Raw genomic sequence first — 24,264 nt, forward strand, 5'->3', positions numbered from 1 at the left:
TTGTCTGAACTCTGGGCAGATGTCCTTCCAACTCCTTCTGACTAGGCCAGTACTCTTTTTGTTGAGGAAAAGGTTAAGGGATCCATCAAAGGTAGCTTTACTAAACTGTCAACAGGAGGTTATAATCAGCATGGAAGGGTTACTAAATGCTTCACCATGCAAGGGTGAGGAAGGCAGAAAACGTCAACAGAACCTAAGAAGATAATTCCAGCCTTCCTGTTAAAAACAAATTTGCCATGCTTGTATGGAAAGTACTTACAAATAAACTTGCAGCTAGGATGTGATGTCCAAAATAACACAGCCTCACAGCTGGCAGAACAGAGGAAGGAATTTCAGTGTTTAAAGAGAGAACGTGAAGCAGCTCAGTATCATACCATGTCTTTAATGGATGCTTCAGAGAGAATGATCTGTTTGTTTTTAGCGGGTGGTTACACAGTTTCAATGTCACCGGCAGAACTCTGGAGAGTTTATAATTTTTAAGCTGAAAGCCAGCTGTACCACGGAGGAAAAGGGATTAGTTTCCTGTCAGCTTCCTTTTTGGAAAAAGCAATGTGTGCGCACTGCAAATATTTCCAGCTTGGGTTAAGTATGTTTGAAAATACCTTTTGGTTGGAGTAATATTTTTATGGGCAAAGAGAGTGGACTTGCTTTCAGTTTTACATGTTTATAGAAGCATTTTAAGAAATCTAAGGGGCTTTTTTTTTTCTCCTTCCCTTTAAAAAGTACGAACTGTTCAAGCTGGGAGAGTTTGGCCGGGGTTAACCCTCAGCTCTTCAGTCGGTGGAGAACATTCTTATAGAAATTGCTCTGCACTTTTTGAAGGGACAGCTGAGAGACAACAGGAGGGCTTTGGTTTTTAAGTACATGTGAGTGAAGGAAAAAATACAGGGTGTGGTGGGAATGTGGAATTTTACTTCTTTGGAGTTTGGATGTACCTTTTCTAAAGCAAAAGGTAGGGGAAGTGCTGCAAATGCTTGTATTTGGCCATGTGTGAAGTGTTTACTGAGTCTTTTGAGGGATTAAAAAAAAAGTAAAATTTCGTTTTTCTGCCAATGCTCTGTGCACACAAGATGAGACAGACAGTAAATAGTGCTGTGAAACATGAAAAGATGGAAGAGTGAAAGTGCATATATTGCAATGTGAGAGTGCCCTCCTGCAAATACAACCCAAATACAAATTGCTATTAGTCATCAGTACTTCAGAACACACCTAGGGCTCAGTTTTAAAATGTTTCCTATTGTGTGCAACCCTTTTAATATATAAAGTCTTTTTCCTTTCCTTTATTCCTAAGCAATAACAGCATTCATGTGAAAGCAAAGTAGTTTCTTTGCCAGATAGGTGTTTTTGAGCTTTCTTCACCTGAAACCATGTTACTTTCATTAGCTGGAAACACCGTCCGTGGGATGCTTTACTCAAAAACCTGCCAAAAGTATCGCATGGGAATAGTCTTTCACTAGCAGGGAAATAAATGAGATTTCTCCTGCGAGTACTTTTTCCCAACTTTAGTTTCTAGAAGCATCATATCTCTCAAGATCCATTAAATCCCAGTCTCCATGAAAGTAATCCTTTTATGTCAATTCGCAATATAAGGGTAAGAAAATATTGCTTTAATTTGTCAAAGGAAAGAAACACATGAATAAGCATCTGTCATTTTGAATGGGAAAGCTTGGAAATGAGCAGTCTTGTAAGAAATTAGAAGTTTTCATTCATTTGACAGAGTAGTTGCTGAGTGACTTACTCATGATGTTATTAGTAATTAGTGTATAATGTTAAATAATGCTTGTAATCTCTATTTTTCTGTTTGAATCATGCTCTAAAGATGTCACAGGCTAGGCACATTGAGACTTGCAAAAACTGCCACAGAAACTGCAGCTATAACTGTGGTGTTTGGCATGAAAGCCACGTTACCTTTGACACCTGCATGTGAACAGCAGAACTGGCTAGATGCTGACACAAAATGAAACTGAAGCAAACCAGTGCTGTTTGCCGTTGAAGATTTTGGTGTGCCGGACTCACCCGAGGCTTTTTCTGTCTGTGTTTTGCTGTGCAGCGTTGAGGGGGAGGCTCCCAGCAGCGAGACCGGCACGTCCCTGGATAGTCCCTCTGGCTACCCGCAGGGCCCTATAACGCACAGCTCTGCCCTGAGCCCCGAGCACTACGAGCACCCCTACGGGCTGTACTCCATCGCGCCGGGCCAGCAGCGAGCCCGCCGGCCCAAGCTCCAGCACTCCACCTCCATCCTGCGCAAACAGGCTGAGGAAGAGGCCATCAAACGGTCCCGATCGCTTTCCGAGAGCTATGAACTCTCCTCAGACCTACAGGATAAGCAGGTATTTGAGATATGAGCTCTGCTGCCTCCTTTGTGGCTGGGAATTGGGGAAGTCTTTTCTAGCATCGCTTCAGTTGGGACTTTAAAATTTGTTATTCTTTGTCCCACACACCTTCTCCACCTCCTGGAGAAAAGTGTAAAATATGTGTTAATACTGTTAAAAGTAAAAACAGTTCTTGGAACTGAGATCTTATGCTCCAGGAGCACACTAGAATAATGCAAAATGTTTTTCTAAGAAAATGAGTCATTTTGAAAGCTGTCACAGAAAGGAAGGAAGAACTTACTGCAACTGATATTCTCTTACATCTGTGAGGTGAATTAATATATTTTTGTATTTTATGCTGGAACTTGCAGATGACTATTCCGTTCATTACTGAGTTTTGAGTTTTGATTTTCAAAAGCAATACATATAAAGTACATTAAAGTCGTTATGAGAGTTAAATGCTTTTGTGAGACTTTGCCCTTGTCCTGAGCTGCATGAAGTGACGAGGGTGCGTGTTGCCCTGCAGGTGGAGATGCTAGAACGGAAGTATGGGGGCCGGCTGATCACCAGACATGCTGCCCGCACCATCCAGACCGCCTTCCGCCAGTATCAGATGAACAAGAACTTCGAGCGCCTGCGCAGTTCTATGTCTGAGAACCGCATGTCAAGGCGCATCGTCCTGTCCAATATGAGAATGCAGTTTTCCTTTGAAGGACCTGAGAAAGTCCACAGCTCCTACTTCGAAGGGAAGCAGGTTTCTGTTACAAATGACGGGTCAAAGCTGGGCTCCCTGGTGCCGTCGGAGTGCGATGAGCTCGGGGAGACGGCTACCATGAAGTCCCCGGCGGCATCCACTGATTTCACTGACGCTATAACAGAACTGGAGGATGCTTTTTCCAGGCAGGTGAAATCCCTGGCGGAATCCATCGACGACGCGCTGAACTGCCGCAGTCTGCACTCAGACGAAATCCAGAGTGCGGAGCAGGTCAGGAGCCGGGAGATGGAGAGGGAGAGCTGCGCCCCGAGCAAACCGGCCATCCACAATGTGGATCACAGGAAGCTGGACGAGATGACGGCGTCCTACAGCGATGTCACGTTGTACATCGACGAGGAGGAGCTGTCCCCGCCCCTGCCGCTCTCCCAGTCCGTGGACAGACTGTCCAGCACGGAGTCGGACCTGAGGCTCCGCGCCGTGAACTCTTCCCAGGAGTACTGGTCCATGACCCACAAAGATGATAAGATAGACACTGATACGAGCTGCAGGAGTACCCCATCACTGGAATGTCAGGAGCCGAGGATGAGGATGGATCACCTCCCTCTGCTCACTATCGAGCCGCCCAGTGACAGCTCCGTGGACTTGAGCGATCGCTCGGAGAGGGGCTCGTTAAAGAGACAGAACGCCTACGACCGAGGCATCACCAGCCAGCAAGGCAGCCCCAAACATATCCCTCACAGCATTCCTGCCAAGATCATCACCCGGGAGGAGCAGGAGGCCAGGCACAGGGCTAGGCCCATAGACAGTCACTTGGCCATCAATGGCACAGCAAACAGGCAAAGCAAATCAGAGTCTGATTACTCTGATGGAGACAACGACAGCATCAACAGCACTTCCAACTCCAATGATACAATAAATTGCAGCTCAGAATCCTCTTCTAGGGACAGCCTAAGGGAGCAAACCTTGAGCAAACAAACCTACCACAAAGAGACTCGAAACAGCTGGGATTCCCCTGCCTTCAGTAACGATGTTATCAGGAAACGCCATTATAGGATTGGGCTGAATCTTTTTAACAAGTAAGTACAGCAGTTCCTGCCTTCCTCTCTGTGTCACTGAGAACTAACCAGGAATATTTTTCTTGTATCAGGTAAGGTAAGACTGGTGTCTGGTACTGACTTTTCAGTGAATAAACAAGGTGCTTGTGGTGACTGTTCAAGTTTAACTTGATGTCTTCATAGTTTAATGGCTTCAGGAAAAAAGAAAAAAATATGTGTGTAGGAATGGTAGAAGGTTATTGAAGATTAATCCAACTCCTTTCTTGGGGAAAAATATGGTGGCTTGATTCTGATCCATTTTTTGGTGTTATATTATAAAAAATTCAGATTTCTTCCTGCCCTAATCATGTAGGTGGTGTAAAACTCATCAGATGGGAATTAGAAACAGCATGCAGCATATGATGAGTTTCCTGTTTAACACTGGCAGGGCCTGGAATTTGTTCAGTAGATTTCATTAAAACTGTGATGCTAAAAGCCAATGCACTGAATATATTTAATACTAAATTAATGTTTATTATTTATCATAAAACCATCACAGAATTATATTTCTGCCTATGACTGATAGTTTCCCTATGTTTTCCCTGTGGCTTGTGTGATTTCTGGCCTCCTTTTCAGGTAGCAGTGCTTTGATGTGTTTGGACTGATGGGTTGGTGGTTCCTCCTGCATTTGTAGTAACATTGCAGACAATTGAAGCTTTTTGGTGCCATCACATGAGCTGTGGGTTACATCCCCAAGTTTGTCTGTAAACACTTACAGGTTTAGTTTTTAATCTTGGTGAAAACGCCTTTCTGGAGCTTCCAGCCAATTGGAATTATGCAAGTTGAAGGATTGCTGCTTGTGAAGTTGAATGGGTAGGAAAATACATCAATTAGCTCTTTTTTAGAAGATTTGAAAGTAACATCCTTGGCAGGGCTGTCAGGGAAGAAGGTATTGGTGCAGTTGGTTGACATTTAACACTTGGTGTTTGCCTAGGTTCTGCACAGTAATTGAGCCTCAAGCAGTCAATGCTCAATGAGCCTCAGGCTTGGTAAGAATCTTTTGAGTCAGCTGCAGAAGGGTGTAGGGAAAAAGTGAATGGAAAAAGTGCTGTGGCAGCATGCAGGGGTGAATGAGAGCATTGGAAGCTGTCAGGTGCTGCTAGTGACACATCAGTAGGAGGCTGAAAGTGAAAAATAACCATAGGAACAGACAAGAATAGAGGCAGTTGTTTGCAACAGATCGAAGTGACCTTGCTGTGCAGACGTGCACAAAGAGAAACCTGCATTCTGTGCTGTTGTGAGGTAACGTGCAGCTCCTCAGCAGTGAGTGCTGCAGGACAGAACTGTGCAGAGCTCCAGGCTGCACCTTTGAGTGGCATCTTTTGCCCTGTGTGATTTCCTTGTCCCCAGTGCATTTTATCTCCAGCATTGAAAGAAAACAATACTGTCATTACTTCCTGCTGAGTCAGTGTGATTCTATTGATTGGTCAGACAGGCCCCAAATATCCCACGTCTCAGGTTTTGATAGTGGCCCTTCAAGTCTGAGGATTGTGATGTTCTTGTTAATGTGCAGTGTCAGGTATTGAACCATCACATTCTGTGATGGTGCATGAATCTGTAAATGCTTTTGAAAAGGGAGCTTTATTGTGAAAGCTCAGGAGTCTCTAGAGACTGCATCAGGTGAGATTGCAAATTGCATCTTGAGGTGAGTGGTCAGTGCAGTGGTCATGTCAGTGCAGCAGGGTCACTTCACTGTCTTTCACCACATTATCTTCACAACACATTTATGATCATCAAATCAGGGAGCAGTGGGAGTGCTGGCAGCAGCTCCTGGGAGGATGTGTGCTCCACCCAGGAGGAAGCACTGGAAGAAGTGGCTTTGAACTTAGCTAGTACAAGAAGGCAAGTTTTTTTCCAAATGTTTTCATCTACCAGAGGAAATTTTAGGGATGTCTTTTACAAGGAGTTCGGGTTAATTTCACCATGTCTTTGAAATCTTCCTTGCAAATTAAGATCCCAGCCCTTAATTAACAAATGTCCTTTCTTTGTGGGACATGAAGCTTGGCTGAAATGCAAAGAATTAAGAACCTGAAAGAAGTGCATGAATTGTAGTAAATACTTCTGCTTTGTTCAGTAGAAGTGCTACAGGGATGAAAATTTTAAAAGAATGGAAAGTCACTATTATCACAATTGAAATTTCAATTTTTAGCTTTTCTGACTTTCTTATTTTAATATCAGTTTCCAGAAGCCAAAGTGCAGTTTCCTTATCAGAGACTCTTTGTTAGGATAGGCAGTTAAGGGTGGGGTAAAAGTTGAGCAGAGCTGGTGGTCCAGTTCACTTAATCACTGATAGATGCAAAACATCAGTAGCACAAAGCTCCCTGGAGAATGGAGAACACAGGACATTGGGAAAAAATTACAGGTAATTGAAAATCACTTTTCTGGGAGTTCTATTGGAACCCATGGCAGAGGGTTTGGAATAAATCATCTTTAGGGACCCTCCCAGCCCAAACCATTCTGTAATTCCATGATTATCACATGATCACGGAATTCTTTTCAAACTGTGACTTGGCCTTCAATTTGGAACCTTAGTTTTAATTAAATAAATGCACTTTTCAAAGATCATTTGTAGTAGCCAGTGAGCTAGAAGGTAAAGTATCCTCCAAAATGGAATTATTTCTGCCAAAGAAATTGCAACTGAGTACCAGCTTCTGTGCATTGCCGTGGCTCTGAATGGCAGCAGTGATTCCCCCTGGCAGTGGGCTGGCAGTGTGTGTTCCCATTCATTCCTCCCCAAAAGGAAGGGTTGCAGGTGCGTGCCCAGAGTGCAGCAGCTCCCAGGGAGCCTTGGGCAGGCCAGCTGTGTTGAATTGGGCATTTTCTTCAGAGGAGCTGGAAAGGGATGTGGACTGGGAGAATGGCACTAGAAACCATTTCTCCCTCACAGGCAGAAGGAAAACACTACCTAGAAAGATTTATTTTGCAGGCTGCAAATCCTGCCAATGCAAATCCAGCCTCTGAGACTGGTTTGCTTACAAACAAGGATTCAAGAGGCCTTTTGACTGCTGCTTTGAAAAGAGAAACAAGGAGAAAAAAAAATGAAAAGGGAGCTGTGATTTCATTCTCCTGTTTGTTTTGATTGCAGGCTGGAAATACCAGGTTTACCAGTTATTGCACCCTATTCTGGTAGGATTTTCAGGTTCCATCCTGCTACTGATGGTTCTGAGAGATGAACTGGAATGCAGTGCTTGACCTCAGCAGTGAGAGGAGACGTGTCCTGCCCGTGGGTCAGCAGTGCAGGGCTGGATTGCCACGGAGCCCTGTGCCACCAGGGGGGTGACAGCAGCTCTGGGGCCCTGCCAGGCGTTGGTGGCTGCCAGGTGTGTTTGTTGCTAACACTGCCCGGGGTTACTGTGTCCCCTGCCCGCGGTGACACCCGGCAGGGCCATGGCAGGGACAGGGACACGGCAGTGCCTGCTCAGCACTCCTGGGCACAGGACACAAACACCTTCTGTGCTATCAGAGCAGTGTCAGCAGAACCGGGCCAACACCAGAGCGCTTTGAAAACTTGTTGCAGCTGTGCCTGGTGTTAGAGAAGATGGGAGATAAGGGTTGGCATCACCCAGACTCAGTTTTTAATCTTGCAGAGCCTGGAGTCATGTTTAGTGTCTCCTTTGGGATATCAGCTGTTGGAAGGCACTGTAAATGGTCCTCCCATCTGGCAGGATTCCTGTGGCATTGTGTTCCTTGCCATGGGAGCCAGTCTTGCTGGTGCTGATTGCTGAAATTACTGCTGAAGAGAGGCTGCAAAGTGCAGCTCAGGGGCTGTTTCACTGCTCTGAGCTTGGTGCCAGGTGTCCTTCAGGCTTTACATCCTAATCCTACATGTACTTCTTGGAGGCACATGAACATGGCACCACTTTCATGTGCTAGAACAGAACCTGGGCCAGCAATAATTTTACAATAAATTTTCCCAGATGCCTTTCACCCCCCATCACTTCTTGTATCCTCTTTTTCTCTCTGGAAAGGGCAGGGACAGATGGAGAACTGTTCCCCATGTGTCCTCAGTGCATTACAATGCCCTATGCTGAGGAGTTTGCTGTAGCTTCTTTTATAACGGGCCATTATCAAGGTTCCTGCTATTCCAAAGTTCTCCCAAAGGATTTATTGACAGAGATAAAAAGGCTTGAGTATCTGTTTGCAATATGCAATGATGTATCATCCTTAGTCCTGAAAGCCCTACTGGCTTCCTTTATTGCACGATGGGGATGATTTTATTCCAATTTAAAACCCACTGTTGATATTAATTGGGTACTAATTCCAGGAGCAGGCTTTTTCTAACATTTCTAGATTCCCTGGAATATTAATTTAAGAAGGTTTTTTTATTTTACTAAGCAGATATGAGAGGAATTTGCTGAGTGCTGGTGGGGTTATACCAAAAACAATATTACAGATTACAGTTTCTAGATAAATTCTTGTTGGAAATCTGAGGCACACAATAATAATATTTGTGCGAAGGCACATTTTTCATTTTCCATGAAAGTAGCTTTAACTGTTCAACAGAGGTATAAGGTTTCCATCATTTTCCATCTCCAGGTAGAGACTGAAGGTAATTTGGATTCCTACGTACTGTTACACTCAGAAAGTGCTGCAAGCTTGGTTTCTATTTGGAATCCTTAAGAGCTGCCAAATGTTACTTACATGGCTTTTAAAAAATAGTTTTGCATGTAGTCATTAATTTAACTTCTGTAATAAGTTCACTAATATGGTGTTCTCAATTTACACCCATCATACTCATGATGAATTTCAGTTAAGAGGCTGAACATACTTCTTGTATTGCTTAGAGTCAGTCTCATGACATCCATTCAGCATTCTAGTATCTAGTCTCTAAACATCTGCTTTTGGACTGTCCTCCTTTCAATTTAAGTTTGAAAGCTTATTAGATAGAAACATTTCTAATGATTTTAAACTTTGCAAGTACAGATTGAGTAGGAGGGAGAAGGAGTAAATCAAACTGAGTTGATTCTCTTTACCTTTGAACCAATTATTTCATTTTGCTGGCTGATCCCTAATATCTTCAATGATTTTTTTGAATGATTTGACAGAAAGAGGAAGGGGGAGAGAAGAGGCTTGTCCAGGATTTCACAACAGAGCCATTTGCTGTCCTCGTGTGTGTGCTGAGAGGGACTTTGCTGTTGTTGCAACATCTGGACTGCAGATTATTCAGGCACAGTGGTTCCAACAAAAATTAAAATCAAAGCACTCCATGTAACTTGTCCTCTAACATGCCGAGGAGTTAGTAAGAGGAGAAGAATGTTCTTAGTATGACTCTCATTATTTCTAAAAACATTTAGCCCTAAGTGAGAACACCCAAAGAAAAAAAAAAAAGCTTTGTGTGTTTTGCTTTGTTCTGCGCCTGTTTTATCTTTTCTCCCGGAGGAGCCATTTTTCCTCCTTTTTTTTTTTTTTCCAAAACAAGTGCTTTGATTAGCATAAATTATATCCATCCAAAGCAGCTGAAATGTCGAACCAATAGTAAATTGAAGCATCGGGTTCAAATATGGGCACAAGGACTCCTTTTATTGCCATTAAAAGGCAATATAAACTTTCCCAAATGTTGGAAGCAAATGTGGCTTTGCTGGAAGCAGCAATAGCTGAGTGTGAGTGGCCCTGGATCCCTGCAAGAGCCATTACCTCATCCCTGCCTCCAGCTCCGGCTGCCCTTAAGCATTCCAGGCACACTCCTGCCTCCCTGCTACGTGCCAGGAATGGGAGCTGGGCTCTGACAATGCCTGCGTGCCTCCTGTTGGAAAATGAGCCCGGGAATGGGGAATTCCACCGGCTGAGCAGCTCCCAGACAGAGGCTGATGGGACTCTGGGTGCCAGGATTGGGATTCCTTCTGTCTGAAAATCTCCAGTGGTCACATTTTGAAGGTGACAAATGTGACCAGCTGCCTTTGCAGGAATGCAGGGGACAGTTGGAATAGGGACCTGATAAGGCTGTGTAGGAAAAAGAGTTAAGGATAAGGGAAGGTCCCATCAACTCTTTTCCTGTGTAACTGTTCATATCTACCAACTGAATTGGGGTTTTGTAGGTCATAAAAGGCAAATCAGGAGTTCTCTGAACTGTGCTTGCACAAAAGGTGTCCCTTTCCAAGGGAATGTGACTGTCAGAGTTTCTCATTTTTACTCAGCAGAGTTGCAGAACTTGAAGCTGAAGTGCTTCTGTTTGGTGTAACTGCGGTGAGGGTGTGGAAAGAGGATTTAGGGCAGGGACATGAGAAGACAGAAAGACAGGGACTGTTCCTTAATTTAAAGGACACAGTCATCCTAAAGTGTCGTTCCTGACAACACTTGCATAAACATGAGGGCAATACTCAGCCCTGGCACACAATTCTGAGAGAGGCAGCCAGTTTTCCATATTGTCCCAAAGTGGAGTGTGCTTTGCTCTGCTGGCAGCTACAAACTCCTGTCTCTGCTCTGTGAGAAATGCAGTGGGGTCAGAGGAGGTGAGAACAACCTCATCGAGTGTTTTGGATTGTTAATTTAACTAAAATATTTCCTTTTTGTTGCCTTTTTTCTTGTGAGGAAGGAAGGAGTGGGGGGCACAAAAAAGCAGGCTGCCCACTGCCAAGAGAGGGAATAATGAGGAGGTAGGAAATGCTCTGGCAGGATGACTCAGGGCTGTTTTCACTAGCAAGGACATGTCCAGCTACTGCAAGTGTTTGGGGTGTGCCTCGTGTGCTTCTCCACTGCCTGCTGCCTGCTCTGTTCCTCAAGGAGGATGCTTTTTACACAGCAAAAACCTTTATCAGAAATAGCTTTAAACTCTATTTTCCCTCCTTTATGACAATGAGCCAGCTTTTCTGCTTCTGGGCCTTTAGGTGCCTTTGATACACTTTTTACCCTTTTATACACCTTTTTACCCATTTATAATTAGCTCTGATACAGGCAATACTTTTCAGACCAACCTAAACATTCAATAGCAGTAATAATGTTCAATGTATAATTTCCTAGCACTTTGTTAGGAAATGATGCCATAAAGAAACTGGTTGGTGAGGCAGAAAGTAATGGTAGAACCACGTAGGTCAGTTGCCCAATTTAATGAAAATACACATCTACAGAGTTTCCTCTCTTTCTTTTGCTCCCCCACCAAACAGAACTGGGCACTGAGATCACTTCCTGGTGAATTCTTTCCTTAGTGGCATGAGTAGAAATTAACTTTTCGTGAACAGAGGTTACTCCAGGTAATCTGGTGTGATTGCAAGTGTGCCCTGACCTTGCCATCTGTGGTGGGAGGTCTTGAATAAACTTTAGAGAATTAATATCCTAGTGTGGGAGAAATCATCTGCACTGGGGGCAAAGTGTAGTGCTCCTGCCCAAATCATGAGAACAACTGTCTCCCCATTTGCATGAGGTGTAGAGAAGCTGGGAGAAATACACTCTTTCCTGGTTTTTTTTCCTGACCCAGGGATTTTTTCCTTGTAATTACCAGAAGATGCAATTTACAGCCATTTTTTTCTCTTCATTAAAGAGTTATGCCATTGAGAAAAGCACAGCTCAGGCTTCCCACTCAGTTTCTCTCATTTTCCTCCTCTCAATCCCCTTTTGCCTCGCTGTGGAGGGAACAATGACAAGTTGTTTTGGCACTAGTTTTGGTAGTATTTTAAGGATATTGGTTTTTTTCTTCTTAGCCAGAAAGTTTAAAATAGACCTAGGGATTCTCTTGGCTTCACTGCAGCACCAGTGAGCTCTTCAGCAAAAGCAAAGCAAGAAATACAACCATAGAAACAGAACTGAGCTGTGTGCCAAACAAAGGAGAATGTTCAACTAGCTTGTTATTGCCAGCTTGGTTATTCAAAAATATTTCACTTCTTAGAGGACTCTAAGAAAAGTCTTAGGTTCTTGCTTTAAAAAAGCCATCCCTGGTTTTTTAATGCTGAAGTAATGCTTATTTTTGTGACAACTGTAGATGTTTTCAAAATGAGATTGCTGCTATCAAAGGCAAGCAAGATTATTACTTTTTTTTTTTTCACAGAGGGCTGGCATCATAGCTGCATTAAACTCTCCACCCCTGACATGAAAAGATTTCTTTGGCAGTAGCATGTTTGTGAAGTGTTCCTGTTTGCAGTGGGTTTCTAACAGCCTCTAAGAAATGTTTGTACTTCTGGTTTGCTCGTTTTCAAATTGTCTCAGTTTCCCTGTAGCAGAGACAAGGAACCAACAAACACAGATGTGCCTTCAGAAATCCTGGATTTCCAGAAGTGTTACCAAGCTTCTCACTCTCAGTCAGGCTGGCTTTGCCCCCTTGCCTCAGTCAGCCATTAGAGCAGTGTGTTTGTGGTTATTTACACTGTTCATAAATTCCTGCATCAATTCAGATGATACTTCTGGCATTGCTGGGTATTGGAAATGTCCCACGCTTGTTTGTTAATTAATGCTCTCATTTTACAACTGTCTTATTGTCTGAGCTCTGAAAGGAAATACAAAGATTTCTTGTGGTTTTGGGTGTTTGTAAGCTTTACATGTTTAGCAAGTCAGGGATGGGCAAGACTTTATTCACCTTGGTGCTGTGGTTTTGAGGCAGGTTTCTTTTGGAGGCAGGGCTTGTTATTTGTTCTCTCCTCTTGGCTGCTGTGGACACCAGGACTTTATCCACACTGTGGCTTGGATACTACAAATGACAGTGCAGATGTGGGGAGAGCTTGACTGAATTAAAAAAATAATAATTAAAACCAAGCCAAACCAAACCACCAAACCAACACTGCCAAGAAAACCCACCAAAAACCCAAAACATGCAACAACAATAACAACAAAAAGAAACAAAAAAGAAATCCAAAACACACAAAACACCTTTTTGCCCTAGTTCAGTCCCCAGTCAGCAGTAGGAGTGGGAGAAGGGACTGTTGGCAGTGCCACTGGAATGCTCACCCTGCTCAGCACTGAGGTTTACTGGGTTTGTCCTGCACCAGGACTGGCTGCACCAGTAAACCCAGGGGATAACAGGGCATGCTAAGCCTCTGCTGATCCATCTTCCCATCCAGAATCCAACTAAAAGCTTTTCCTTTGCCAAATTCACTTTTCAGAATCACCGCAGTGTTTATGTAAAAGCAGTATATCCTAAAAGTTTAAAGATAACAGTTTGGGTATGTTTTGGAAGTCAAACAGCTTTTACCCTTCCCTTCTTCAAAGGAGGAGCTGTTTCTGCCTGGCTTTCCTGCCTTCTCAAACTCTGGCAGATCTTGAGCACTTCTGAATATGGCCAGTACTCTCTAAGAAATTAGCTTATTAAAATATACTGGCTTGATCTGTTATTTTGAAGTTTGCATTCATCCCTCCATCAGTTTTCTTTTTCCCCTTGGAAGTCACTTTAAACCAGCCTAAATGTCTTGTTATTAATCAATTTCTGGCAAGATCCTTAGTCCTTTAATCAACCTCTGAGAATCTTATGTAAGTAATTTTGCACATCTTTTAGTGTTGATTTTTTCTTCTTCTTTCAGTAGATGCTTGTAAATTTTTTTTTTGGTTGGTTGTTTCATTTTAAGTTGTTCTGTTGGGCTTTTTTGAGACAAGACATTTTAAAACTTATTTTGGAAGCAACCTTGTAAATATCAAAAGTTCTCTAAATAAGTACATCATCAGCTATGCAAGGTGCTAACGTTAGATGGTTTATTTTGATATTAGTTAATGTATTCAAATCTGAAAATAACTGCTCTGCTTCTGCTGCTTCCTCCATTGCTATTTATAGATTTCTTATCTTGTCTGTTATTGGTCTGTGTAATTAACAAGCCATCAGTGGGAATTTTCCTAATCACAAAAGACTCTTAGTTGTAAGTACAAAATGGTCTGTGCCCAACTGTGAGCAGACAGAAATGAGGATCATTTATCCAGGTGTCCTGTCCCACGTTCAGTCCTGACTCCTGCATGTCCAAGTCTCTTCTGCATCCAGTCAAACACTTAGAAAAAGTCAGGGTTTGGTGATAAGGAAGCTTTGTTCAGTTTGAAACAGCTGGCTTTGCCAGCAGAGAATCCCTGACTGCTTGTGCTGTTCAAACCTGCCCTCCCCAAATCCTGGCAGATACCTGGTGTGAAAAAACACCTTGGGAAGGAGCAAATGAGTTTCTGGTGGTTTGCTGCAGGTCAGCACCCCAACCATCACCTCCTCTTGGTGATGCTTTTAGGGAGCAACACCCTCAGACTTAGTGGTATTTGAAATTTCCATTATCCTATTTAGTTCTTCAGTTTCTCTAACTTTGAAAGGAGATAAAATGCTGCTTATGTTAAAAGCAGAAAGGGGAAGCCCCCTTGAGTACATTTTTCTCTGAACCTATTGTTAACTTCACTTTTGAAGCAAAATTTCCTTGGAAATACAGCACTTCAGAACACTCTGGAAGCGTCATCATTTTCTGGTAAGTACTTTTCCTGGTGAATAAGATAATGTTCCACCTGGTGGGAGGTGGGAAGGAGCTTAAAACACAATAAAACCCTGAGCCTGTCTTACTTACCAGGTGATTGATCAAACAGGGAAGGAACAGCCTTCATTCTTACAGAGTAGGGTTCAGGTGTTATTTTCATATTATTGCTGCCAGGTTACAGCTTTTGTAACAAACTGGGCTACTTTTAAATAATTCTAGACTGCTTTCAAATAATCCCAGACTGCAAAACTCCCTGGTATTTCACTCCAGCATGAGGGGAGTATCGATGGGAAATGAGCTCTTGGTTTCCAGAGTTTTGCAAATGGATTTTTAACTCTGTTTTGGAACTCACTTCACCTGTTTTGAAGGATATTTGAATCAAGTGATTTCATATTACCAAACCAGAGGCAAAGCTTCTTTGGTGACAAAGCAGACCCTGATTTATGCAAAATTATACAACCAGAGAAGGGCTGATGAAAGATTAATTATTTCGTCTTTGTGATGATTTTAAATGTTCAGGCTCATGCAGGCAGTAGGAATTCAAGTTGGTTTTTAATACAGTAAGTAGTAATCCAGCATTTTCTATCTGCCAAGTAAAGGTGATCTTTGGATTATGTGGTGGGTTTTGAGAGCTGTTTTCTGCTTTGACAGTCTCTGGAGAGGAGCTCTCCTGGGTTTGTATCACTCTGAATTTACTGTATCACTAACAAGGGGGATGGAGAAAACTATTCATATGTTTTGGTTGAATGCTGTGAATTTAAATTTAGAAAGATTAAGGATTCTGAAATGCAGTTTAAAAGCATATGAACATAGAAAATACATTAGTTACAGAAAAGAGACTTTTTAGTATGAAGGAGATTAATTTTAGAAGATGACCGTGTGTGTAATCACATTTCAGATGAAAAGAGCCACAAAGCCTGATGCAAGAAATTGAGATTTGAGAACTCCCCTCTTGATTAAATTATATATATTTCTCTGATCTGTCTAATTCTTAATAGGGTATTAAGTGTATAATAATGGAATGCAGAAGAGTAGGAGAAGTGAATGATGATGTACTTAGCAATGTTATTTGCAATTAAAACCCTGGGGAAGGGTTATGGTTGTGTGATCAACTTTGTATAAAAATAGCACGGTCACCTTGTCCCCTCAGATTGATTTTGCTTGCCTTAAAGAAAATATCTTTTAGGTCATCCAGCAAGCTGCAAACTACCCACTCTTACAGGTGGACATTACAGCATAATTCCTTACAAATAAAGCTGATGGTGAAATTACTGGTTCTGCAAATATTTTTAAAAGGATTGATGCTTTTCTGCTGTGTTGAACTGCTGGGTGATGCAGTGCATGGTGTGTGCTGTAAGGGGGATTTTGCAACACTTGAGAATGAACCAGCATTTGTCTTTATAAGCAGTATATTTATTGCCAGCTCTGTCCCATCCCTCCCCCCAGCACACACTTCTTTATAAGTTAAAATGAATGGCTTTGGTTTTGCTTTGTTTTGGGATGTGAAAGTGGTTACAGCTAAATCTGGATCTGTATAAAGAGATGTAAAACACTGCAGAAACTGAGAAGGTGCTTGGCTGAGGGAGGAAAATCTGGGGCAGTGGGTGTGTAAAAGGAAGGAACTAAAAGTCTCAATTAAATGGGAGCTACACATTTTTAATTGCTTCTTTTTGCTTGACTGACTCTAGTTTTCCTCCTTATTTTTTGTTCTCTCACTTTGCAAGTGACACCACTTCAGGTGTTTTTATTCATCAAGTTTAACTTCTGCCAGCAGGCAGGGGGGATGTCAGGGGAGCTCTTTGTTTCTTGTTTTTCAGCATCAGTCTTTCAGTTCAGTTTCTGGAAGATACCTCTCTCCCAGCATCAGGAGCTTTTAGTAGCTGGTGTTGGGCTCTGTTTGACTGGCAAGGGAGGCTGTTTGCATCCAGAACTTCTCCTTGGGAGGGTTCTAGAGCAGGGGATGTGCAAAAAGAGGCAAAGATGTGTCTCAAGGCTGTCAGCTTTAGACCGTGAGCGATGTATTCATCTGCACGTTCCTGAAGCTTCACTAGCTCATCCTGCTGGGACATTGGTTAAAAGTGATTGAATATATTGACAATAATTGGCAGAACTCTTTTGGAATTTTAATCAGATGTGATCAGGTGGAATGGAAGGAAATTCATACTTTTGCACTGTCATTTCTCCTCAGAAAGCCTGAAAAAGGAGTGCAGTACCTCATTGAGCGAGGATTCGTGCCGGACACTCCTGTTGGAGTTGCCCACTTCCTGCTGCAGAGGAAAGGGCTCAGCAGGCAGATGATCGGAGAATTCCTGGGAAACCGGCAGAAGCAGTTCAACAGGGATGTCTTAGAGTGAGTATGGTGTGGGGAAGAGGTGAGCACAGCCCGTGGTGGCAAATCTCCTGTCTCCATGGTACATGGAAATGCTGCTTCATTCCCCCGCCCATCCTTTTGTTGGCCAGTGTGTTCCTGGGGGTCCTTAATTGTGCTAATTACTTCATTTTGACCCTGCCACGTGTGCTTTACACCTTGGAATGGGAAAAGGGCCTTTGACACTCTAACAGAACTTGCAATAATGGGAAGCCTGAGAGCATTATTGCAGAACTGATAACAAAGTTTAGGTGAGGATTGGAAAAGGTGTGAGAACGTCAGGCTCCTTGTTTATTGTGCTTTTGCATAAAAGGAAAAATACTAAAAGCAAGGGGAATAAATTACTTGCTGTTAATCCACATTAGCTACAGTGTTACTGGAAGAAAAATATGAGCTACTGTAATTTGTCATTGTATATCTATACATTTAAGGAAATGCTTTTAAAAGTGCATAATACTTTCTGTGGTTTGTGCATTACAGTGCTGTTACTTGCAGTGATTAATGTCTGGTCATTTCAAGACTAAAAGCTAACCTTAAAGGAAATTTATAAGCCTCTGATTTTAAAGCAGTCCTTAAACAAAGTATTAGAATGACATAGTTCATGTTGCTGATTATATTAAAATGGTTCCCTTTTATTTTTTGTCAGCACTGTATTTTCAAAGCAACAAAGTAATTATTTCTCCATAAATGTTAACTGAAACTCATGGCAAATGATGGGGAGATGAGAATTACAGTAATAATAAGAGAGTATCCAAACAAGGTTATTTTTTTTTCTCTGCATTTAAGAACCTTCCTAGACACAGAGCCATTTGGTACAGATTATTGTGCCTGCTGCAGGCTGTCTGAGATATGACATTTTGGGCAGTATAAACTATTTATTATTGTTGGAGGCATTGTGATAGTTGATTGGCCTGGAAGCACAGAACTAATAATTATTTGTGGCAGTGGTACATCACTTACAATGGTCAGGTTTGTCATTCCAGCAGATCTTCTGTTAAAAAACACAAGGGTCTGCTCACATGTGCACATTCTCATTGATCTGTTATTTTCAACCTTCCTTCACAGCTTACCTGCAATTATTGCAATTACTGCTGAAAGTTTAAAATACAATTGCATGAATCCTTGTCAGATGGAAAATGGAAAAGTTTTTTCTGTTTCTAAATCTTCCCTTTGGTACTGTGTTATTAGAAATGAAGAGACATGATGTCAATCTGGTTTTGTCCTAGCTGTGTGGTGGATGAGATGGACTTCTCCACAATGGAGCTGGATGAAGCACTCAGGAAATTTCAGGCCCACATCCGTGTCCAAGGAGAAGCCCAGAAAGTGGAGCGGCTCATTGAAGCTTTTAGGTAGGATGTGAAATAAATCCCTCAGAAACCTGCTGCTTTGCAGTCACACTGCAGAACTGGGGAACTTGGACTTAGCCAAGTTACTTTCCTAATTATACTTTCAGTGTCCTCATGAGCTACAATCACTTTCAAATATGTCTTGTTTGGGGAGGTTGCTAATTATGGAATAGGAAGTTTCATTTGCTGATGTTGTTCATGTGTGGCATTTGTATTAATAGAACTTTCTCACAAGTTCTTTCTGGCATCAGTTGAAAAAATACTCCAGGATTTTTGACCATCTCTAAGAATATATTTGGATTTAGTAGTTTATATGGAATTATAGGCCCATGCACTTTTTAGGGTATGTATACTCCTAACTTGTCATTAAACACTTCAACAACAGTGAGAGAAAGAAGAGTCACTCATCTGTACTGACACAGGTGTATCCTGGGCAGGATAAGGTGGAAATCAGCATGTGGCAGTTAGCCAAAATCAGTTGGGATATAGAAGATATTGTAGTAAGTGAAATTACAGTGGAAGTAGAAACTCCTTTGCAAGTTCAAGGATTGCTTTATGAAAACATGGATGGAAAGCTAAAGTTGTGTCTGGAAAAGGAGCAGTAGCTTGCTAGGGCTGTGGAATGCAGCAGGTGGGTTATTTGGTGAATGTAGCAGTACGTGCCAGCCCTGACAGCCTCCCCTGGTGTTCCCAGCCAGCGCTACTGCATCTGCAACCCGGGCGTGGTGCGGCAGTTCCGCAACCCCGACACCATCTTCATCCTGGCCTTCGCCATCATCCTGCTCAACACCGACATGTACAGCCCCAACGTCAAACCCGAGCGCAAGATGAAGCTGGAGGACTTCATCAAGAACCTCAGGGGTAAGAGATCCTAAGGGCAAAGCTCCTCAAAGCTCTTCCCTGGCACTGTCCTTGCAGGGACACTCTGTGTCTTCTGGCAACACTTCATGCTGCCATTTGGGCAGACTTCAGTGATTTCTGTAACAGCAAAACCAGAATTCGTTGTGTAATATTTTGTCATTTTTATCTTGTCTTTCTTGGTGGATGGATGTATTGTCAGGACCTTTCATTTTAGGACAAGTAAAACCAAAATACTTGTGGTGTTCTGGAATTTCAGGTCTTGAAAATGAAAGTCCTGGTTGGTGATTTTTATTCCCTGAGATTGTTACAAGACAGCAATGAACAACCTGTGCTTAGCAGATGTTTCAACTTAGCAAAGTTTAAGTTAGTGCTGAGATTTTATTGTAAAATGCACAAATACTCCAAAGGCCTGATATGCATCTCTTAGCATAATGCTGCAGTTACATGTATGGAGTTAGCCACAGCACATTCTCTGAGCTCCAGCAGGCATGCCAGCAATTCTTGTTACTGCAGGCATTTTTGTAACAGGCTACCTTGCTGCAGCTGTAAATCACAAAGGGGGTGGGCTGTGGAAGGCTTGGACATGTGGCACAGAACAGAGGTGGTTTTGCTTGCTTCTATCTGCAAACAATTTGTGTTTTATCACAGTTTTTTTAATGGGAGCAGTTTGTTTCTGAATGGGAGGCAAGAGTTTATTGCTTTAAAACCTGTTTAAAAAAGAGACATGCGTCTCCCTGTCCCCAGAAAATTCAGCTTTAAGTCACTTGGTGAAATTGGACTCCTTTCACTGCTATTAAAAATTCAGGATCAGGCATTCAAGACACTGTGGCATTTTTTAGAATGGCATGCCAATGATAATCACACAATGGCAAACAGTAATATTGGATCCAGGCTATTTTGTTGATTTGTTGTTCCAGAGTAAACTAGTTCCTTTTTGAAATGTTACAGGAAATATTGGTTAAATAATGTTACTGCATTCATAACGTTCTCACACAGGAAATCATTTCATGAACAGCATTGAGTAATATTGAGAGAGGCAAAATGAAGTGGTTCTTCTGCTTCCTCTCAGAGGTGTTCTTCTGCTTCCTCCCATTCCTAGGAGAATGTCATATGGAGGTTTTAGTGTCTAAAAAGGAATTTAACTCATTGTAGCTTTAATACCGAACAGAGGAAATGTGAAAGAAAAAAAGAGTCCTTAAGAAAACAGCCTTTTTATGTCTTAGTTTTAGATGGGAGTTTTAAAATAAAAAAATCTCCAAACCTCGGTGATCTTCATCAATGTCTTGGTGTATGGACAGCAAACTTCTGGACCAAAATCAGTGTTTAAATCCTGTTCACACTGCTTCTTCTGCCTGGCTGAGGCAGCACAAGGACACACAGGAGGAACTGGCTGGCAGCTGGGGAAAGCCAGCACAAATTTCAGCAGGCAGGCAGCACTGGGAGGGCAGGAAAACAGAGAGGAGTGCCCAGGTTTTATCCTGTGCCAGAGTGGGTCATATCCCTGCTAACAAAAGTGTGGAACAGAGAGTGCCCAGGTTTAATCCTCTGCAGTGTGATCAGATCCCTGCTAACAGCAGCTTGGCCCTGCAGGGGTGGATGATGGGGAGGACATCCCGCGGGAGATGCTGATCGGGATCTACGAGCGCATCCGCAAGCGCGAGCTGAAGACCAACGAGGACCACGTGTCTCAGGTGCAGAAGGTGGAGAAGCTCATAGTGGGCAAGAAACCGGTGAGTGCTCTCTGGGACAGGAATGGCAAAGGGCAGAAACTGTCACAATAATTCCCTGTAAGGTTGATTTAAATCCTGAACTGATAAATTTTGTTTTTTCAGTCATGGGCGACATGATGATGTTAGGAGTCTTAAAATCCTTTCTTGTAAAGCTTCACAATTCTGAAATATCTGCATTTTAGGCAGTTCTCGTGTTTATTTCTGAAGAATCAAAGTGCTTTGTTAATGTGATGTTGTAGAGAACCCTATTTCAAAATTTGCACTGTTAGTTATTGCTCCATAATTTACAAGAGTAACAGAGAAGTTCTGTTCACATCAGCATCTTGCTCAGCTGTCTCCGTGACCTGGGATTTTTAAGGGGACATGGGGTCATTTTATCTCAGGACAGATCTGGAAATCAGGTCCCAGGGATTCTGATGCTGGGTTTGAGCATCCAAACATAAGATTGTTCTGGGGAAAGTCCTGAAATATCTTGCTATATATGTCAATCTTCAAAGCATCTGTTGGAAAAGGAGAGAGAAAAGAAAGGCCACAACATTTTGCCTCCAGTTAAGGAGCACGGAGGTTTTAAGATCAGTATTTTCCATACTAGAAAAGGTAACTAATGTGGAGAGGGACCACTGGATGCTCAGCCTTCCTGAATTCAAACCTTCACGTCAGTAGTCACAAAAAGAGCCTAGAACAAAGCCAAAAAGCCCTAGACTTGGATGGTTTTCAAGCCATATATCTGTTTTTTCTCAGCTCCAGAAAACTTCACTGCAGCAGGGTCTGATGGGCTGGGGGATTTGTTCTTGAGGAAAAGAATGTGGATGTCAAGATTCTCCCTATTACTGTTAAAGGGCTTTGAATTGTAATCTCTTCTCAGACAAGCCTTAGTCAGGGGATGGGGGAAGGGAATGAGGGACCACCAAAAATCTAATTTTGGTCTGTTTCCAATAAAGCATGTGCTGAGGAGATTTCTTTGAAGAAGCAGCAGAAAGAAAGCAAAAATTTTACAGAAGCTTATACCTATTTTTGAGAAGACGGGAAATAAATATTCTGAAGTCAGTGTTCAGGCACTTAATATGAAACTTTGTTTCTGTAATTGGGGATTTAGGTTTATATATAGGCTTCTGTGGGAGGTGGTTTTTTTCCATGTTTCTTTTTTTATTCAGATATGTGGCAATTCAAATCCTAAAACTAATCCTGACCTTGTAAATTAAATGGGATTAAGAAAACAATGCCCTTGGTGGATCCTAGCTTGAAGGATTCTTTTGGTGGGAGACTTTTTAACTGTGTGCAAGGAAATGAGGGAAACAGGCAAGAGTCTTTATTGATAGCTCTATTTGTTTTTACTTTATAGGCATTTAGTCATAGTCAGAGCGTGCCGTATTTACTTGCTATGATACAGTTCTGTGTTTCTCTGAAGTTTAATCAACTTGTATGTGTCTTTCTACTGTAGATTGGATCTCTGCACCATGGACTTGGTTGTGTAGGTATTTTTCTCCTACTCCTTCAAAATTCATAGTCATTGTAACTGGCAGCATTTTCCTAAACTGGAAATAAGACATTCTGTTACATTTTAAAATTTTAAATTACAGATGTTCTTTCAGGCAACATTTTCATTGTGTTATATTAAAAACTCCCCAAAGAATAAAGATTTTCTTAAAATTTTATTTCCCAGAGGCTGCTTAAGAGTCTTCTAGACCTTTTTAGTACACTTTTTATTTATTTGAAATGTTATTATCACTATAGAAATTAGCCAGTAAAGAATAAACAAATAATTAACATCAGAGTTTGCATCTCACCTTTCCATTTGAGCTGTGATGTGTTTATTCTTTCTGCTTCATTTGAGAATTGAATGATACTGTGGAAAGATACTGCCAGTTAAAGTTCACTCCTGAATGGTAGATGAACATTGAAAATATTGATTCCAGATTTAAATTATAGGCATGGTCAGTAATGAAGCTAAAACTGTTCTTATAATGCACCAGTTTATGGATTTCTTTTGGTGTTGTTAACAGTGTTCTCATCATTTGCATTTGAAAGAAATTAAGTCTCACTCAGCAGCTTCAGAGATACCAAACTCAGTCTTGATTTTCTTGCTGGCTTGAGAAAATAAGACAGATTGAAAATGCATTTGCTTTGTCCTGATGTCACCATTTTCTTGGTGATATTAAGGAATGAACAAATTGAATTAACTCAGCTGACAAAAAGCAACCTACAGCATCTCACAAAAGCTAAACCTGCTTTGCATCCTTTCTTCCAATGATAATAAAAATGTTCCTGGAAGGAACCATCTCTTGCTTTGAGCTTCTACTCAGGTTAATCTCAAGTTCTTTCACATTTCTATCATTTAACAAAATAAAACTCTATCCCCAGTAGAGCTTCCATCTGTATGGGATGCAGGCTGTTAGGGAGCATTTTAGAGAACTTTGATGAAGTTTGAATCTGATGCAAGTTTGTGGCATAAACTCTTCATGTTCCTTTTGTTGGTCCTTTTATGAAAAGGTCTAATGAGCTTAGAGGTAAAAATATTTGAAGTATTAAAAAACAAAGATTCTGTGTATGAAAAATGTTTTTTCTTGGCTGAAAGCTGTTATATGAACCATGAATTTTTGTATTATTGCAGGTGCTCTCTCTCCCCCACCGGAGGCTTGTTTGCTACTGTAGGCTGTTTGAAGTTCCAGATCCAAATAAACCTCAGAAGCTTGGATTGCACCAACGAGAAATATTTTTATTTAATGATCTCCTCGTGGTATGTATTTCCAGGCAGAGAGAATGAGCTATTCAGAAATCCTGTCTCCATGAAATCACAGGCAAAGAAGTACATGAGCATTCCTAAAAATAAATGTCTGTTACCCTGCATTCCAATAATCCTGAGATGATGTAGAGATTTCTATCTTAATTTTTTAAATTCTGTATAATTTGCTTTTAAACTGAAGTATTTTATTGATGGCTGCACTCTGTAAGGAAGTATTTGATGCAGTAGCTTTTTTTATAGGGAAAAAAAAATCTCACCTCCAGTTCACCCATTGCCTTAAAGGATAGAGACATTATTTATTCAATGAATAATGAATTCAAGGTACTTGTGGGAAACCAAAATTACATCCTACTTTGTATTCCCCAGATGTTCTAAAAACCAGATCTGTTTGTGCATTGAAATAGGAATAGGATCTGTTGAAACAGATTTTACAGCTGACTTTATTTTTTAGTGTGCACTTACCCTCACAGACTTTAACTTGACCAGTCTTTTGAAAAGCAGACACACAGAACTCAGGACAGCTTGGAATTGTTTGGTTGATTTACTCCTAAAAATAGGAAAATTCGTTGCACTCCATTTGGAATGCACTTGACTGTTACCTGAGAACTGAGAACTACACTAAATATTTCATATTTTGTTAGGGGAAAAGCACACCTCATATACACAATTTTATTGTGTGTGTGTTTTTACATACCTGCAGACCTTAAAACCAGGAATTAAATAAAAAACATTAATCCTTT

The 24,264-nt window shown here is 41.6% G+C and overlaps 2 protein-coding genes across 15 annotated transcripts in view; one reads left to right on the forward strand and one right to left on the reverse strand.

Annotated features, from left to right (window-relative positions):
• The window catches only part of LOC306807311 (uncharacterized protein), a 1,031,843-nt gene that overhangs the window by 851,082 nt on the left and 156,497 nt on the right, over positions 1–24,264 (reverse strand). The window lies entirely within an intron of this gene.
• IQSEC1 (IQ motif and Sec7 domain ArfGEF 1) overlaps positions 1–24,264 on the forward strand; it is a 261,481-nt gene that overhangs the window by 223,591 nt on the left and 13,626 nt on the right. For all 14 annotated transcript variants that reach the window (XM_079317372.1, XM_079317383.1, XM_079317378.1 and 11 more), the window contains 8 exons: positions 2,051–2,330; positions 2,839–4,103; positions 16,665–16,826; positions 18,071–18,193; positions 18,885–19,051; positions 20,642–20,781; positions 22,223–22,252; positions 23,393–23,518. In XM_079317372.1, coding sequence (XP_079173498.1) covers positions 2,051–2,330; positions 2,839–4,103; positions 16,665–16,826; positions 18,071–18,193; positions 18,885–19,051; positions 20,642–20,781; positions 22,223–22,252; positions 23,393–23,518 — 2,293 coding nt within the window. The remainder of the gene's footprint in view (positions 1–2,050; positions 2,331–2,838; positions 4,104–16,664; positions 16,827–18,070; positions 18,194–18,884; positions 19,052–20,641; positions 20,782–22,222; positions 22,253–23,392; positions 23,519–24,264) is intronic.

Source organism: Erithacus rubecula (assembly GCF_903797595.1).
Source record: "Erithacus rubecula genome assembly, chromosome: 13".
Lineage (NCBI taxonomy): Eukaryota > Metazoa > Chordata > Aves > Passeriformes > Muscicapidae > Erithacus > Erithacus rubecula.